The sequence below is a fragment of the Condylostylus longicornis genome, unplaced genomic scaffold (genome assembly GCF_029603195.1).
Source record: "Condylostylus longicornis isolate FDR11 unplaced genomic scaffold, ASM2960319v2 ptg000046l, whole genome shotgun sequence".
Lineage (NCBI taxonomy): Eukaryota > Metazoa > Arthropoda > Insecta > Diptera > Dolichopodidae > Condylostylus > Condylostylus longicornis.
The window spans coordinates 1,532,383-1,553,219 of NW_026578015.1; the positions used below are offsets into that span (position 1 = coordinate 1,532,383).

Genomic DNA, 20,837 nt, shown 5'->3' on the forward strand with positions numbered 1-20,837 from the left:
GTATGAACTAACCCCTAACACCCTCTATCCTTAGAAATTTTTCTTGATTTACTTACTACAAAAATCTTTTGATATACTTACGTACTTTCATTAATACTGTATTTTATTCATTATATACATTAAAAGAGCAAAATATTGAATAATTTAAGTAAAAAACAAAATTTATTATTCAAGTATTTAAGTATAAATATGTAAGTATATCATGTATGTACATATATATATATTAATTAAAAGAAATAATAGCTTCAAATATGTCGAAAAAACATAATTAATCATTAAAGTCTTCTATGTTGGTATACTTGTACATACTTACACATAATATACTAATATTTGTATATAGGATTTCATTATATGTTTGTGTGACACTCTCAAATCATACAGGAAATAAATATTTTATCTAAAGAGAGCAGAAAATATAATAACAAAAATCAAAATGAATATAGAGTAATGAGTAAATGAGTTAATGACGACGGAATAAAATAAAATAAGAAAGAATAAAAAGAAAAAGAGATGAAAAGGGATGAAAAGAGCAAAAAATATAAGCTAAAAAAGCAAAATTCTTTAGTACCAAAAAAATAAAATGTAAATATTTTCGTTTGCAATACGTGTTTGTCTGTATGTATATTAGTATGTGTGTGTGATGTGCATGATAAGTTATTTGTATATATTTACTTAAAGTGATAATGCTATTAAGTTTAATAATGCAATTATGTTTGATAGCAGTGTATTTGAAAGAACAACGGAAAAAGTATAACGTAACGTCATCATAATTTTTCGTTATAACGCAAATATTTTCAAATTTTCGTTACTCTAAAATATCCGTGTTCTAATATAAAATTAATGTGGGTTCTCTTGTTAAAAGTGATTCTAGCGCCAATATTAAGAATATTATAAATTTTTGTCTATTTGCGGTATGTATGTACCTTGGCTTAAAATGTGTGGTGCGTTTTAGTTACTGCTTACATATAATATACGACAAAATCTAACATTTACTCGTACATATACATAAACATACTTATGTAAATACTGTTGGCACCAGACCTTGTTTGACAGTAAATATTATAGAAATTACTCTATTCTCACCAAATATACTGTCACATTTTTGAAAAGTACAATACGGAACGTGATACAATGTCATAGTTTGCGTTTTTTTTTAAACAATACTTAAGGATTACTGTCACTAATTATTTTGTTGTATTTATTCATCTATCTTAAATATTAACCATATAATTACATAATTTAATTAATATACTTAAGTATATTTATTTATAAATTATTTTAAATTTTAATTTTATTGATTTTAAAATTCAATTTGCGATTTTTAAATTTGTTTATTAAAGTATTTATGTTAAAGTGCATGCAATATAATATTAATAATAAGATCATGCTATAATGTAAATTTACAATTCATTAACGAAAAATAATTTTAAATTATATAAAGTTCAAATATTATTATTATTTAAATACTTGAATGAAATTAAATAAATATACTTAATATTAATTAAGGCAAATAATTCAAAGTTAAATTAAAAATTTTGCTTTATTTTTAAAATTTTTGGAAATTTTGATAATTTTTTAATTGAAAATATTGCCATATTTCACTTCAGCATTATGAAAAATTGAAAAATATTGAAATTTGAAAATTGAAAAAAATTGCATACTTCTAGGCAATGTAATATTCTTTTTTGCTTTAATATTAAGAGTAAAAGAAATTTTTAAGCAATTTTACCCTATCCTTAAATTATTTTATAGTAGAAGATGGAATTTATTTTCGTAACACTTGCTTATTAGTCCCTTCAAATCCTAATAAGTCCCCTCAAACTCCTAATAAGTATAAATATTTTTTTGTTAAAGAAAATACCAGAATTTTCATTTCAATTGATTTTAATTTCTATTTTAAATAAGTAAATCAGATTAATTTTTACACAAGCTGATTTAAAATTATCTCAAACTTTAGATTTAAAATTTGTTAAAAGCTCGACACTGTAAGTAAATAGTTTTTGTTTAATTATTTAAAGTATATAGAGGGAGTATTAGTATTCGTTACAGCTTAAATACTGTGTTAAATTCATTAATTAGCACTACTTATGATGTTTTGAAATTTTCTTATACCGTCCATTGTATTTATTTGTTATTTGAAATTTGAAACAAAAAAAGTTCAGTAGTCCAGCGTTGGTGCCTTGTAAATATTTTAATTTGAGAATTTTAAAGTATAATTCACTTGTATTTGAAAGGTTTGTAATATAAGTTGGAGTTTCTGAATAAATGTGTACTTGTCTATATGGTCAAATATTTTGTTAGTGTTGGTTATTTTTTGTCATGAGTAATTCAATATTTTTTTTTAAATATAATTAAATTGAGTTTTAAGACTTAAGTTTTTTTTTTGTTCTCATCACTTACTAAGAATTTAAAAATTGTGAGTAACTTAAGTGAAGAACAATACTATCTGATGTAATCATTAATAATTACTTTTAAAAACTTTAAAAAATTCTTTTGTTTTATAGTAGTTGTTTTTTTTGTACATTTTGCAAAATATATGAGCAAAAATGTCAGAATCATCTAAAACTATTTAGAAATTTATAGCAATTTGATCTATAGTAATTTGAACTTACTAACCACATGTTTTTCTTATATATATATTTTTTTATGATACTTAACATGCATTATCTAATAAAAATTATTTTAATATTCTTTTACTTATACTACAAAATTCAATAAAATGTGTGAATTACTAACAGATTAAATCAACAACATTTTAAATATTTAGATATGAAATGATATCATTATTATTATGTAATAAATTCATATATAAATTACGAGTCCATGTATTTGCTACTAGATGTTTTAAGCTAATATAGCAATACATATTCATATATATATACAGTCAGGATCTGCTTATTTAAGCACATTTAAATTTTGCATGATTTTCGTTGTTTGTATTCACATTTCTTGAATATAACTCGTTTATGGAAACTGCCGTAGTTTTCTACTGAAGTGCCGTAATTTGACAAAAATTTCAAAGAGATAAGCGAATGGCATTTCGAGTAAATAATTTCGTTTAAGCTTATTAGACTTTAATTTATGACAACTCTAATAACTGAATTGAGTTTTATGTGAAATTAAGAAAAATTTTGTATTGAAAATTCTGTTGTGCTTACAAAAGGACCACAATAAAAAAAAGATTACATTTCAGTAATATGGCAAATTTATTTGTGTTATAAAAGAATTTTGCCAGTAACAGATGTGTTTATTGGAGTGTAGATTTTAAGCGAACCGAGTAGGGTAGCAGAACCCGCCGATAGGAGTGTAAATTATGAATAAATTTCATTTTGCTTATAAAAGAGTTTTGCTTTCGGGTGAATTTAATATCTTTGGATTCGACTGTATATATGTGTATGTATTTAATATGGTAATTATTATTATTTTCACATTACAATAAGATTATTGACTAAGTATAGCGGTCATTAAATATCTTTTATGGGAAAGAGCTTTTTACTGTAAATATGAATTGGAATTCATATTAATATATTAACGTAAATAATATGCTATATATTAATTTTGAAGATTATAATGATACTTATGCACCTCAAACTATTACTAGTTGGATTTATTATGCCTTCCTACTAAATATAGTCTGAACTTGGAGTATAGAATAAACTAAGTATACAATATACTTAGGGCCTGGAGTACTCTTCTGTGACCTATGGTCAAGGCGAAATAACGTCAAAATGGATCTTTATTTTGAAATAAACTGTTATATTTTAACGTACTGCCAAATGTTATAAAACGACAATCGTTAAAATGGAATTGTCACTACTCTTTTATTTTTCCATCTTAAATTCTACCATTAAATTCTGTTTGCTGTTGCTAAAACAAAGTCTCTTAGAGAATTTGTCACCCCACCCCAACGCACCAAGGTGGAATCCTGTTATATTTTAATGTTATGTCAAATGTCATTGAATGGCAATCATTAAAGAGAATTATCTCTTCTCTCTCTCTTTAAAAGTCATTAAAAAACAATCGTTAAAGAGAATTGTCACTTCTCTATTGTAAACGTGTCCTTCTGTGTATAGGATAGGCAAAGGAAATAGATACAAACAGAAAAGGAATAATTATTGTTTTAATATATATAGTATACACAAAACATACATACATATACATACAATTATGTACATTTGCCTATACAATGTTTTTTACATTTTTTTTAAATCTAATTTTCTAAAATATCTTCATCATAATTTCATATTTTTTTTTTCATATTTTTATTTTAATATTCATATTATTCTCTTTTAATTTAAATGCAAATTCGTTTTAATTTTTGAGTTCTTTGCCATTTTTTTTTTTTTTGCTTGCTGACTTTCATTTATCTATTTTTTTCTCTTTTCTGCATTAAATAGCAGTTTTTTTTCACTATTATTTTATTCCAATAATAACTAATATGCAATTCCGAAAAAAGAAAGAAAAAGCAAAAAAAATAAATAAAAAATGAATAAAAGAATTATGATATTAAAATTAAAAAAAGAAAAACATAGAAAATAATATAAAAAAGAACATAAAAGAGAAAAAATAATAAAATGAACTCCTATTTAACATTGATAGAAATCAAGGGCATTTCATGTTTACACATGAAAAATTATCATACAACATGACAAGTGTATTAAAAAACAGCTATCATCTTAATAAGTATATATGATGAATACTTACCTGAACACAGAGAGTACAGTATACATACACAATAGAAAAATATAGAGAAGAGAATATAAAAAATTATAACAACACAACTAGCATGCAATGCACATACATGTGAGTATACTAAATACGCCGCTCATCGTACTGTTTGACATTTGAATATTATTTTGCATACCTTATCCGATTGATATAGATAATTAGTAACCAAAGTCTAAAAAGATGACAATCATTATTATTATTAGAGTAAGAAAAATTAAAAAAATTTAAATGAAAACAAAAAAGAATTATAATTTTTTTTTAAGGTCTTAAAATCACCTCAACCGTAACACGTCTTGTCATGCATATATGTAGGTATTTCTATAATTACAAAAACTTTAACTAAAATTAATATGTATAAGAAAATTATTTTTTTTAGCAATTATGATTGATGAATGAGAATTAAAATACTAGAAAATTATAATTAATATTATAGTTTTTTTTACTAAATATGTAGATGTATAGATTTAATATAAGTATATATAGAGATGTAACTATTTTAAATACACAAGTTTGAGATCAATAATGCTCCACATGCAATCATATAATAAAAGGGTCTTAAAAGAGACCTCATTCAACAATCAAATTCAAATATTTCATGTGTGATTATTTAACAGTTTGGGGATACTAGTAGATATATAACATGCAGTAGATTTGACAGTAGTATTTGACAGTAGGTATAATAGTAAGCGTTGCAGGTGACGAAGTTGTAACTATTGTGCAGTAGGAATACAAAATTTTATATAAGATAAATATTATGCTTCAATTAGTACGTGTATACCTAAATAAATTTATTAAAACGGATTTTTTGGGCTACATTTAGGAAATTTTTTTTAGATTTTAATTAAATTTTAATAAAGTCTGTTGTATTTAATTTCTTTTTCTGCCACGAGGGGCTTTGCGTTGAAACAATGAAAGTTGGACTATCAAGGAGTGGTTGTATTACGACGAGTATTTAATAATATACTGAGAGGGAGAAATCATACTAAATCCAAGTGTTGTGGTCGGTAATAAAAAAATAGTACACAAAACATTGCTTTTTAAATAAAAAATTTGACATAAAATGCAGCATCGCTTCTTCAAACTTTTGTTAAATTTTACGGCAAAATGATGAGCAATAGAAAACTTACACCATATATTCTACAATATCTTGTACATTTGATTTCGTAAGAGAAGCAATTTTTTTTAAATAGATTTCAGTTCCGGAGCCAGGAAGACCCATTTGGCAACAGAACTGCTAAGGAACTTTTGAGATAAGAGATGTTGCATAAATTCTGGGGATTGCAACATTTTGTGTAAATTAATTTTTTAGTGTTCGCGTGAAGCTGCCTCTTCCTTCCTTACTTATACTGATAGTACTAAAAGCCGGCTCTTCCAATCGGTTCTAGAAAGTTAATATCTAGTAAAAATTTAAGTACCGCATAGCTGTTTAAGATACCAAACATTTTTTTTATTCACTTGTAGTTTAAATTACGGTAAGATAAATTTGCTTATATTTTTAACATTCTATTTAAGAGCGAAAATTATTAAATAAGAATTTGTAACTATCATTTTAACATTTAATTATGAAAAATTTTATACATTCTCACATTCACACATACATACATATATTCATTTGTATATACAGACGTTATTGTACTTTAGAAAATTCATTCAAGGATTTTCTCTTTGCTATTCGGTACACATTTTTAATTTCTGAAAAATGAGAAGAATAAAAAAAAATCATAAGTAATATTAAAAATAAAAAATAACCATCGTCGTAAGCGAATAACACTAAATGACCCCGATTCATTCCAGTAAATTCGTATTTCATTCTGATTTTTTGTATTTGCCACTTTTTTTTTTCATTTTAATTTGTTTTCTACACTATTTTTTTATGTGTTGTTTAGGCTTGTGTTCTTCGAGAATTTTTTTTTTTAATTTTTTTTTTTTTTTTTGACACTTTCATGATTATATAGCGGTAATTATGGTTAATATCATAGTTATATTTTTGGTTTTGGTTTCTGTTTTTAATTTTTTCTTAAGTATCTTTATTTTTTTAACTATTTGCAAGAGTCGCAATATTTAAATGTTGTGTACCTATGTTTATAACCTAGATGTTAAGTCTAATGTGATGATGGTAAAAAAAAAACATTTTTTCTGGTTTTTTTTTTAACTTGAAAACTGACTCTTTTTTTTTAGCTCCTCTAAATTTATTTCAATATTGTATTTAAATACGCGTATGTATGCATATTTTGAAGTTAATAATTAGAATGTGTGTATGTATAAATGTATTTAATTGCATAGTAATTGTAATTATGTTCTGTATAGCATTAATATACTTTAAGAAGATAGTGATTACAGTTTAGATAAAATTTCTAAAATTAAGGCATACAATTTTATGAAATTAATGAGTGGGTATGAGAAGACTTGATATTGGGCAGATGTATGTAGGTAATTAAGAGAAGTATTAGTACAAAAAGAATGGTATAAGAACTAAAATTATATTTAATGTGATTATAATGAGAGATAAATCAAATCAGATTTGATACAGAAATCTGATATAGCACTCGATTACAAAAATTTCAAACAAAAGTTGCTTCTTTTCTGTAAAAATTTTCAATTTTCGTAAAATTTATGAGGTGGGTGCAGTTAGTATTGTGGAGAATTGAGTAGGTGATGAATTTTTTGTTGAAAAGTTTATTTATAGTGAAACACATTTGATGGTTTACATTAATTTATTTTTATTTTTTGGTACATAATGTCCCGTAAATCTGGGTATATGCGGAACAATAGAATATTCGACAATTTTTAGTAGGCAATTTACTACTACCGAAGGCAATTTGTATTCTTAATATGATTTCATTTCTAAATTGACCAAGTGAATTAAACGGTACTGTATAGAGTTTTGTCTTATAATCAAAAATAAATTCTAAGTACAACCAATTTATGATAATGTTCTTAATATGAATATTACCCAATAAAATCTTAACAAAAAAATATGGAAATTTTCATCACATTAAATTCGAAAAGTATCGATTTTTGATGGGTGATTTCAAGGTGAGAATATTGTAGATTAAAATCGGTTCTTTTTCATCAACGCCAAATTTTTATGGTTATTTTCTCCTTTATGATTTTTTTTTTGTATTATTTAACCTAATTATTCCCATTACTCTGTTCTTATTAAATTTAATTTTATTTTCTACAAGTAAATAATAGTAATTTTTATATTTTATAAAATAAATAGTCATCAATTGAATTTAAATATGTACTTGTATAGTTACGGTTTAAGTATATAAAAAATATTAAATTTTATTTACGCACAAAAAAAAATACAGTGTGCCTACTGATAACCCTATCCGCAGTTTTTATTAATACAGAGTGAACAATTTTAAGGTGTTCTTTTTTTTGACAATTTCTAAATTTGAAGAATATTTGACTGAAATTTTGGAGCATAACATGTCGGGTAAGGGACACGCCTACGTAACGAACAATAATTCAAGGTGAAGAATTACAATTTTTGTATAATTTTTGTGGCAAATTTATTTGCCAATTTTCTTGTCTAATTGCGTATAGGTACCATTACGAAGATTGAAGTATGGTTTATTAAAAATTTACACCTTTTTATTATGAACACAAACCAATGCAAGAAATTAGGGTCTCTCAATTACTCTTTTACTTAGCTTTAGTATTTCAACTGTTTTACAATCAATTATAAAACCACAATTTTTTCTTACTTTTGCATATATAAATATATTAAAAAAATTTCAATTTAATTTTTGACAAAGAAATTATAAAATTTGATTGACAAAAATATTATTCATTGTGTTGACATTCACTCGGTTTGTTATACTCACTTCACAAAATAATTATACATATGTATATAAAAATTGTATATCTTCACTTCCCTTATAGAAAAAACAAACAAACTAATAACAGAACAAAAAAAAAAAAAAAACAAATAAATGAGCGTGGAGTTTTTATTGTTATATAGCCATTATAATATTATACACATACTTTTATACGAGTAAGTATAAGAGTATATGTGGAGAACAATATCATAAGAAAATAATTAAATCGCGTGCTACTTGTTTACATAACTGCAAAGAAATTTTTTCGCGATATGAACTGTTATACATACATACATACTTACATGTATAATATTATTGTAAATGAACCCTGTTGTTTATTATTGGTTTTCTTTTTATTATATTATAAATATATATTTTTACATACAAATAAATATAAGGAACAACAAGTATACATTTGTAATATGATATAACATAAATATTATTATTATTATAAATTTAAAATAAATCATTAAGAATACTTAAATATAACAATAAAATGAGAAAAAAAAAAACCACAATTGATAAAAATTAGGTTATTTTTGTAGATATACTTACATACAAATATTATGTACTTGTATAACAGTATCTACTTTATTACTGACTATAACACTATACATTTATTTACATATATTGTAGAATACAATGCTGATGAAAGTTTTCCGTTTTTTATTATTTTAAAGATGATAATTCGAATATGTTAACACTTCCTTGTTTATAAACATGTTAGAGTAACCATATGTGCCTTAAAAATTTTTTTTGCATTTAAGAATATGTAGTCTTCTGTATTGGTTTTAATTTCTTATTAATAATCTACTCAGAACGCAATTATTGAACAGAAACACCAGCCATGCAAAAATTTTGTAAGGATATCCGAGCCTTGTGTTATAAATTGGGAACGTTATGATGGGCTTTGTTGCACAGAAAACTCTGTTACATTTATATAAATTCACCGCAGCTTTAAAATTCCAGATTAGCGTACGCATCGGACGTAATTTTTGATATTACTGAATTAGAAAGTTTCAAATGTAAAAAATGGAAATGTACATAGGAAAGAATAGTTCGTCTGTCTAGAGCAGAACTATCTTAAGTCACAATTTTCAAATTATTCAGGAGACCAAATTAAATATAGAAATTGAATTTATATCAAAATTCTCAGTTCATCTGCTCACATTCTTGCGTTCAACGCGCAATTGGCACAGGATATTGCTTAAAAAAATTTTTTGATAGAATTTGACTTATGTCTAATGTTGCTCTAATCACGGGAGTTGTTTCTCTAATTTATTTCCTACTTTAAATACTTAACAAATTAAATATATAAGCAGTTACCATAATTAACTTCAATGAACTCCAATTAATTTTCATGTATTATTTAAATTTCCGAATATTTTATAGTGCTAAAAATAAATTTTATTATTAAGTTTGTCATTATTTCTTATCTCATTACTTGAACACAATTTTGTAATCATTTTATCAGTACTTACTTGTACGCTTCCATTAATATTTTAAAAAATATGTACTTATATGTGTTTGTTTAAGTTTAAGGCCTTTAAACAAAACAAAGAAAATGACTAATTTTATATTTTATAAAAAAAAACAAAAATATCTGACAACATTTTGAATACCACATTAATTTTAACAGATACTTAAATACTTAATTTTGTGGTGCTAATTAAGTAGCAATCAAATGATTAATTTATGTTAACTATACATTTACTGTCATCTATATACTTATTTTCCACCAATATCTTGCCATCTCTTTGCTGTCATCTCTCTTATACACACATAATTTATATTGTATTCTCCTTCTCCCTTATAATTTTTCATTCTAAATAGTAATTGCAAATTTAAGTAAGATTTGAATATTTTATGCCTTCTCAACTATTATGATAAGCAGAAAAATATTTATTTTTACTTTTTAACTGTAAAAAAAACAACACAATAAAAGCACACAAAATTTAGAAAAAAAAAACAAAAACAGAAAAAAAAAATTTTGACCTAAATCTTTTAATGCTATCTCTAAGTTCGTGGTTCTTCAAATATTGACCCCCATATTCTTCCTTTTTTTGGCAAGGCAATTAAGTAAGTTTTTCAGTTATGTTTTTTTTTTATATTAAATGCACTATAGTTGTATGGTACGAGGTATATGCGAATTTATTTTATTAAAACATACGAAGGAAATTTTTTCAATTGTGTTAACAAGTTTTATTTTGCTTGGAACCGTTTAACATCAAAGAAATCTAATTAATTCCTGAATCAAAATGTTGTCGATTTGCACATTTATACAACCGGGAAAACAGAGTACTGCAACTGCGTAATTATTTATTATGTTCCCCCCTGTGCGAGTGCGCGGCATAACCTAAAACAACAAGATTTTATGGAGTGACATCGTCTGTTTCTCTATCTGTCCTTTTTTCTTCCTATTTTCTCCTAAATGTATGCAATATCGTAATTAGTCCTGTATTTATGTGATAATTGCAGTAAACTCAAATAAAGCAGCACTCGCCTTTTGTAAAATTCTACTTTTAATTTAAAATTAAAATTCATAATTAGATAATCTAATTAGATAGTGAAAGCTGATATTTTGCGTTGGCATCACCTTCGTTGCCATTATATTTCGATCATATTTCGTTTTATGACGGTCTTCTAAATTAAACAGGGGTGGTATTTATTAATGCTATTCTAAAAATATTCAAATTATATTGATAATTTTTTTTATTTTAAACTTTATGGTTATACCTCGTCCAGAAACTTATTTTAATGTAATATTTATTTGTTTCACTAAAATAAAATGTTTATTTTTACAAAGTTTCAAGTATTCACCTCTTCTTACCTCCAAAAATAACTTTAAAAACAAAAACCATCATTTTTCTCTATTGCATTATAAATTTTAAATGTTCATTCATTCATTTATTCTTCACTTTATTCACTCAGTTCATTCCTTTACTCTTCGTTTTGTTCATTCGTTGAATTCGAATCTCATTTGTTTTTTTGTTGTTGTCTTGTGTTCAGTGCTTGTCAGAATCATTCATTTAACTTTTATTTTTATAGTTGTGTTATTGTTATTGTTTTTGTTTGTTTTACTCTTCTTTAATTTTAATACTGTTTATATTTTTTTTATAAAAGGTAGGTAGTGAATTTAAGTTGTTAAAAATTTACCACAATATAGACGTATACCCATTTTATACCACATTACTGTATATATGCTTGCATATACAAGAATTCAAGATTTTTCCCCTGTTACCCCGGTTTTGCCTTTCATCGTTCATTCCATGATTTTCTACTTATTCATTTGTTTTTTTTTTTTGTGTGTTCTTTTTCCGACTCTCTGACATTTTGATTAATTTTAAAAAAAAAATTTTTTTTGTATTTGGTTTTTCTTCTTCTATTTTTTCTTTTGCAATATTATTTTGTTATACCATTTGCTGTTATTGTTATAAAGGTATATTTTTGTTATTTTGTGTTTCTCTTATACTTTGCCATATATGTATAACAAATTGGTACCAAAATATTATAAAAAAAGTGTCCATATATAAATAAGTATAAATTAAAATAACTTTTCTGGAGAAGTATATAGGTAGTTGTATAATAGTTATAATATTATATAACCTATGTTGTATGTATATTTGAACTTTTCTATATTTATAACAATTATAACTTGTAGCCAATATACCTGTAGCTGATTATCTCTTTTAATAATTAAAGTTTGCAATTAAATGATTTACTCGCGTATGTATATCTTAAAACATTTATAAGCACAATTTAACATTTATAATTTATTTTTGGTATACATACAAAATAAATTATGGCTAACTTATTTTTATGTACATACTTATATGACTCAACTATTAGACTACCGTCGACGCGAGAAAATATAAAAAATATTTTTAGCTTTTGTTTTATATTTGATGACTTTTCTTTTTTTTTTTTGGTTACCTTTCAACTTCTAATCAATATTATTGTTTATACAAATTTATAAGTTCAAGGGTAATGTAGGTAATGTATGTATGTATGTACATTAAGTATACGTAAATAGACAATTTTTTTTTAAATTGCTAAATTAAAATAGGAAGAAAAAAAATTGTAGTAATTATAGTAAAAAATGAAATAGCGAAAAATATACAGAAAAAACAAAATCGGCGATTATAAATTGAATAATTCGCGATTTATTTGATAAAATATAAATAAAAGTGAACTTATTTTACTTTTATGTTAGTTATGGAATTTTGATACGGCCTCTATTCAAAAATAGTAAATTTTTTTTGCATTACCAAAAAATATGAGCAATAATGTTCTAAAATAAGCAGCTTCCTAATTTGTTAATAATATGGAAGAACTCATGCAATATTTAAACAGAGAGAATCGAATAAATGACATGATGTGGATGTATAAAATTCGAAAAGTAAAATTCCAAATCAAATTCGATGCCTATAAATGCTTCCTTTATTAATATTTAAAATTAAATTTTAATTCAATTAAGAAGCTGATGTTGAAGTATTGCGGTTCGATTTTAAGAAAATATGAAAATTTCAAAAAATACGAGCTCAATAATCATAGTGTTAATTGCATACCACAGTTTTAACTAATATTTATTAATTTTATGAGTACAACTAATTTTATTAGTCAGTCAACTAAAAATATATTCCCCCCATATTGTATTTGTCACATCACTAGCCGCAATGGATTGTTATTCGAAAATTCTGTCCCTTTCTAAATAAATTTCGAAATTTAGAATTCTATATACTAGAAACCAAAATATTTTTCAATAAAGATCCCATCACAAATGATGCGAATAAAAGAATATGGATGATTGTTTTCAAAAATATACGCTACTTATAATGTCATAAAATAAAACATGATCGCTAATGAAAAACACTCGAAATATTTTAATTAATAACAATGCTAGTATCTCAGATACGCGATCTCAGGTATACACGAATACTAATTTAGAATATAGTGATGTAGATATGAAATTTAATTATAAGTGATATCTTGCGGTAGAGTCAAAGTTAGTATTTCACTTATAATCGTATAAAAATAAATATAATTGGATGAGTAATTTCGGCACTCTTAATTGTATTCATGCCGTGTCTCTGGGGAACTCGATCATACGTCGATTATTAATGAAAATCACATATTAAAGACACAACTTTTTTTAATATATTCCAAAATACTCACCTTATTATTGGCCAAATTTCTTAAAAAATTTAGTTAACTCTATTATAATTTTTCTATTGATGACAATATTTTCTACCATTTCATATAAATAAAATAAAAATCTTCTAATACAAACATGATATATGTATGTATTTACGTCTACATATAATATATTGTAAGAGTAGAGCAAAACATTATATGATATGATCACCTTTACAGTTGAGAGCACGATTTATTGAGGCATACAAGCTATAATTTTTTAATATACAAATTATGAATACAAATTACAAATTTCTTTTTACTATGATCCCCTAATTGTTGCAAATGAAAAATAATAAGATATCTATTTAACATAAGAATTTTTAATAATAAAAGAAAGGGGGAAAAATTTCGTTTTCTTTAATAATTTCTAATTTTCTCACAATTATAATTTTGTGAACAATTAACCTTAAATTATTTTAAATGCATATATATAAAACATATTGCTGTTAGTCACCCAAAATTATAAAATCATATAATTTTTCTGTTATACAGATGTATATTTAACAAGAAATATACTAAAAACCAAATAGGATAAATAATTTTATAGATAAATGCTTACATTTGTGTATAAAAATTGTAAATATAAAAATTTTTTTTCTTGCTATTAATCTATATATTATTCAAGACACTAATTTGAAATTTCATTAAATTTCCAGAATTTTTTTTTATGAACTGAAGTGTGGATTATAATCAGTTTTTCATTAATTTTTATACATGATTCTCTTGAAAAAAAATTGTATAATTATGCATGAAATTTTGCTTTATATATTGTATATATACATATATGTATATGTATACAATTCTATAGAGTGCAATGCATCGTAAAAAATATGTTCATGGGCTGATGAATTTTGTATATTTTGGCTTTTTTTTCTTCTTGTATTTTTCATCCTGATTCCTATATAAGTATAAATGGTTTCGTAACCAACTCATAGATAGAAATAAATTTTTATTTAAGATATTATTATTATGATGCAATGCAATCCAACTTGAATTAATTCATTATAAATTGTATATAAAATTAAGAGACAATATATAAAGAGCAATGAGAGCATAGTATAGTTTTCTATCTCATACATAAGTACATACAGGAAATTTAATGAGAGAAAAAATAATCTTATTTAATATATGATGCAAATATATACAGTATAATAGTTAATTTATGTATGTATATTAGACTTATTTTAATATTCATTTCTTTTTTCTTTTATATCATTTTGTATAACATAATTGTATATATAGAAATTATGCTAATTTTGCATTTTTGCACGAAATTTAGTGCATATATAGAGAAAAATCCTTGAGAATTTTCATATATATATATATTTAATTTAATTATGGGGGTGATGGTTTTATTTCATTATTAGTTTTTTTTAAATTTTTGCAATTTATCGTGTGTGTACTATAATAAAATTAGTGAATATAAAGTAAAAAAATTTTATATATACTTACTCGTATTTTAAGTACATTTGATTAAGACAAAAATAATGTGTGTATGTAGGAGCATAATGAAAATTATAAGAGATTTTTGAATTAATGGCAAAGCACATATTTGTACTTTTCATTAGGTTTTTGGTTTTTTTTTTTGTGTTTAATGGATTTCAATGTCTTATAAAATTCTTAGTAATTTTAATAAAATTTTCAAATTTAATTAATCAAGTTGTTTGTTGCAATTACAAACTATACATTAAGTGTTGTTTTAAAGCAGCAATGTCTATACATAATAACAGTATGTTATTCATGGAATATTTTTAAAAATATTCGAAAAATTTTAAAATTTTCTGCTTAAAAATATTTAAAATATATTCATTTTAATTTAAATATTCATCAAATTTTATTATTTCCTAATATCCGATTCCTAATAAAAAAATTTTTATTACGCCTAAAAATATGCAATTTTTAATCATTACTTTTATACATTAAAGTCTGTTATATCAAGCATTTTCAAAAACTTATATATTTGTTTTAGAAATACTTAGTTATTAAAGCCCAAAAGATCTTGATATAGTTATACAAAGATTTTACGAAAAAATTTGTGAAACGTCTACACCTTACCACATTTCTTAAGCATCATTCTGCTGTTCAACTATTTTTCAATAACTTTTTTAAAAAATTGCATTAAACTTAAAAATTTTCAAATGCAATCGAAAAATACTGTCACATTTTTATAAACATTGGCTAGAAAAAAGATAGAATTGACGTACCAATGACATACCGAAATTTCTCATATAAGTAGTACGAGAGACTAAAAAATAGTGTCAATACTATGAATGAATATACTAAGGTTTGCAGAACTGCATAATGCTCACATATATACGGTGTTATATAATATGCGATTGGGGGGCAAGAATTCTCTTTAAGAAGGCTCTTTAAATAAATACTCTAGTGTATGTATCGGGTTTAAATAATTTCTATTTCATATGATTTTACTGTAAAACGGCTTACACTTTATACTTGAAAGGTTAAAATTTTTAAGGCTCATAGTGATTCTCTTGTAATTTATCATAGTCGGTTAGGTCTATTAAAATTTTTTTTATATATAAAATCTTGTATATCAAATGTATTATGCAATATTTTTATTAAAAGGGGGAAGTGTAACATTTGTGTTAAAGTAACGAAGTGTATTATATATGTGATTTTTGAAAATAAATTTAGACGAAAACTAAATTGTCGACGAATTAAAAAAAATTTTAAAGGATTTACACTTCATATATGCATATATATATATATATATACCCTTTTGAATCTACTGTACATTTTTAACTTATATTTGGCTCACAAAAATTTAAAAGAAGGAAAAGAAAAATTACGAAAAAAATTTTTAATTGAAAAACTAGCAATGTTTTTCTCTTTAAATTTTTCCTCCTCAAAGTTTGTGTTGTGTGTGGGAGGTGTTAAAAAAGTTTAACAGAGGAATTTTTTTTTTTTAATTAATTTTATTTATTCTGATTATGAAAATCAGCAAACGAAATTTGATAAACTTTCAAAGTAAAGTTTTTATACCATTTTGTTTATTTTTTTTTTAATTGCTTAAAAAATTTTTTAATTGATTTTTTAAATTTTGTAGTTTTTATTATTAATTTAGAAGTAAGTACTTGTACATTAGTGTTTCTATTTCTATATTGAGCGATATTTTGATGTGATAAAACTTTTGTATTTTATTTTCAATAAAATTGTCGCAGAATGATTCAATTTGTGTTTTGGGACCCTTATATCCGTCTTGTAACTAAAAAATCATAAAATATTAAGCTTAACATATACTAAAAATACATTGGGGTGGCTATATAAGTACTAGGGTGCCGAGTCACTGAAATATAGTGACTCGACATCCTAGTGTGTATTTTCCATGGTTAATTTATAAAATAATTTATTAAGGTATTTATTTCCTTAGGAGACTTCATATAACTTTATTTTTCGCAAAAAGTTTCGATAAAAATACGCTAAAAATGCTCTTAAATTTTTTTTTTGTAGAATAATTTTGCAGAATTCTATTTGACCTAGACCATTTTCTTACTATGAATATTGAATTTTTCTATTAATAATTTGCCAAAAAACAATTTTAATCTCAATTTGACTCTCTCCCGATTTAATAAACAAACATTTATAATTTAAGTGCGCACTAAAAAAACTTCAAAGATAAGAGAGCCGCCCCACATGTAAGTCATAAATTGAAAAGTAAATAAAAGAATTAAAAAGTAAAAGCTTAAAAATTTCATAAAATTCACCCAATTTTTCGTATTATGTTAATGAAACTGTTTTGTAAGATACAAGAGTATAAAAATCAAAAAAAAATTATGGCACGAAAATCAATATTAATTTAAAAAATAAATATTTGAATTATAAGCCATTATAGATTTTAAATAAATAAAACCGTATTTTTGAACGAAAAAAAAATTTTTTTTTAAAAGCGCCATCTGACATTCGGATCGTTTATTTTTTGCTAAATGATTGAAATTTGTAACTTATTGTGAAAATCTGATGTGGTTAGTAAATAACCAACCCGTATATTGTCTAATTTACAAGATAGGTGTTGCACAAGATTATTAAATGTTCAAATATGTAATCGATCCGTGAATAGATCCGATCCCGAGACTTCCGAAACCCACATATAATTTTCATCAAAATCAGTTCAGGCGAACTTGAGACTGATTTTTAATAATTCTGCCGAACTTGAGACATCTCTGCTTATTCACGCTTCTTTACCATGGAGAAGTGCATTTCAACCGAAAACTTCATATGCGAAATTTGGTACCATTACATAACCTCTCTTATTGTATTCAATACGGTGTCGATAAGAATGGGAAATTCTATATTTATAGATATTTTAAAATTGAAATTTATAGTTGCTTACCTACAAAAGAAAGTGAGTTAACTGCTTAATATGGAAATATGTCCCATATATTTTATTAAAATTGTGGGGGGGGGAAGAATTGACTTAACTTTAAAACTAAAATCTATAAACTGATTTTAATTTGACTGTCGCTGCGTTTGAGAACATTAAATAACAGAAAGTAAATATTTACGATAATAATAATTTTTAGTGATCAAATAAATTCGTGGAATATTGCTATTTATGTATAAACAAAATTCACACCCCTATGTCGGCTAGACAATATCGTAAATTTAATTAGATCTAATAAAATGTAATAATTTTTTTTTGGTTTAGATTTTAAATAACAAATTATTATTATTATTTTGAATTTTAATATTTATATACTTACTTAAATTATTTATTTTTATATTTCCAGGTAAGGATTAAAACTTTAACAAACTTTGGCTATAATTGACTTAGGATATTATTTTAGGATTTGGTAAATTGTTCAATTGTCTTATTATAATAACATAATTAAGCATATATTTTAATTGAAAGTGATAAATTAGTGATTAAACAACGTTGAATCTCTTCAAGATTTGCACTACAATTGATACGATTTCGAACCACTTGTCGTTATAGCACTTTTCTAAACGGACCCTTTATTTTTTAATAGGCATACAGAGTAAAATACGGTTGGGTAAATTTTGTAATAATTTACAACACAATATTTGATTTAACTTAAATTTCAAAAAGTTGTGGTACCCATTTGTACCAGCCATAGGGTTAAATATAAAATTACGGTATTAAAGTATTTACGGTATTACATATATTGTAAAATTTAAATTTATTTTAATTTTATTACTACATATGATGTGAGTCTTCCGGTCAACTTTATTTCGGTTCCATTATACGTTATTTGTTGGACATTCTTATTTTTTCTTTACATACTTCATAGCTCATTATATCTTGCTGATTAAGACTGCGAAATTGGTCTGAAACTTTTACTAGCACTTCGCTCTCTTCTTCCTTTTAAGTTCCGGGATCAAATCTCTTGATATAATAAGTTTTTTCAAATTTCGACTCTGTATCTACGATTTCAATTTTAGCTAAAGTATTTGTAACTTTAATTAAAAATCTTGCTCTTCCAATGCCAATTCGACTCTACAGATATATGTTATGCTATAAAAGTGAGCCTCATGATTACTATCATATTACGAATATTTTATATACCTTCTTTACTGTATATACGTATTTCACACATGACCGTAATAGAGAACAAAAGATTTCAATTTCTAATTTACATTTTTTACATAATTATGTAATTTACATAATTTGTGTGTACATATTTATATTATATAAAATGACTTCGAACCCTAAATAATTAAATTAAATTTTCAAATAATAATCATTTTTTTTCTTTCTTATTTAAAATCATTACAAGCAAAATATTCTTTAAAAATTGCAGATCATTTTTTTATTCCGCCCGAAACTAAACACACTTATACATTCTTAAGCACTAAATTCGAGTTACGATAACATAAATTTTATTTTATAATACGATAATATCAGTAAAAATACTTTTAAAATTATTTAACATATATAATAACTTACACATACACAAAAGAATCATGTACTAAAAACAAAAGCATAGATAATCGATATAAAAAAGGTCGATAAAAAAGAGCATGTTATCAATAAAATCGATTTTTTAATACCCTACACCTTGAAGAGATGTGGAGTTTATAAACACTTGGAATAAACGTATAAATATATATATACTTATTCGTGTTTGTGTGTTCGACCGCACAATAACTCAAATACCATAAACCCAAACATAAACAAGCTTTCAAATGTAAGGACAGCTGCTATTCAATCTTCTTCTGACAAAAATGGCCAACTTTTCGGGCAGTTGCCACACAACTCAAAATGATTATTTTAAATATTTCAAAAACTAATAGCATCCAATTATTATTGATGGTTAGTTGCGGTGCGGCAGGTCCATCTCACCCCAATTAGTACAAATGCAATGTTTTGCGAACACCATCCCGTGGCCACCACCCAGTCATTAAGCATACGATTACATGTAACATGCCCTAATCACCCGGTTCTTTTCAGTATAGTTCAAATCTTAGAAGTCTTGACAGAACATCTTAGTGGAATGACTTGACAGAATCAGGTAGTTGCCAAACAATCGTATAGGGTATAATTCAGTCAATTAAAATCGACTGAAACGTTTTTTATTTGTTTTTAAATAAAAAATTTTCAATATTATTCTTTTGTTCTATTATTTGCTACCACAAATTTACATAATGTGAGTGTAAATGTGTGTATATATACTTTTTGCTCACATAATATAAAAATCCCGAAATGGGGCGCTTGTATTTTTAAATAAATTGTCAAATTCATCTTCTGTCCGCTAATAAAACGATAAAAATATCATTTTGATTTTGATCCCTTTCTGGATGGTATGATTTTCTTTTGTTTTTTTCGTATTTTTAAATTCTTTTCTTGTTTCTTCTCAATTTTTTTCTCTTTCTCATCAAAGAGGACAATGAAGTATGTATGTAGAGCAACAAGAACAAAAAATGTTAAAGAAAAAAAAAGGGTTAACCATATTGAATCCTACTGTAAACATGCTTTGTTTTATCCTTTGTCCTTTATTCTTTTATACATTCCTCGTACATACATGATTTTTATCCTTATAGTTGTCCTTATTACATTCTATGTTTTTAACTCTGATATCTACTTTTACATATCTTTATTTTTTTGTT

General features: G+C 24.6%; 1 protein-coding gene across 2 annotated transcripts in view; it reads left to right on the top strand.

Moving 5' to 3' along the window:
• The window catches only part of LOC129610656 (uncharacterized), a 68,018-nt gene that overhangs the window by 10,365 nt on the left and 36,816 nt on the right, over positions 1–20,837 (top strand). The window contains exon 2 of one of the 2 annotated variants that reach the window (XM_055523292.1): positions 18,500–18,627. The exons of the other annotated variant lie outside the window; for it this stretch is intronic. Coding sequence (XP_055379267.1) covers positions 18,500–18,503 — 4 coding nt within the window. The 3' untranslated portion in view covers positions 18,504–18,627. Of the gene's footprint in view, positions 1–18,499; positions 18,628–20,837 lie in introns of those variants that run through there. 2 annotated transcript variants of the gene reach the window in all.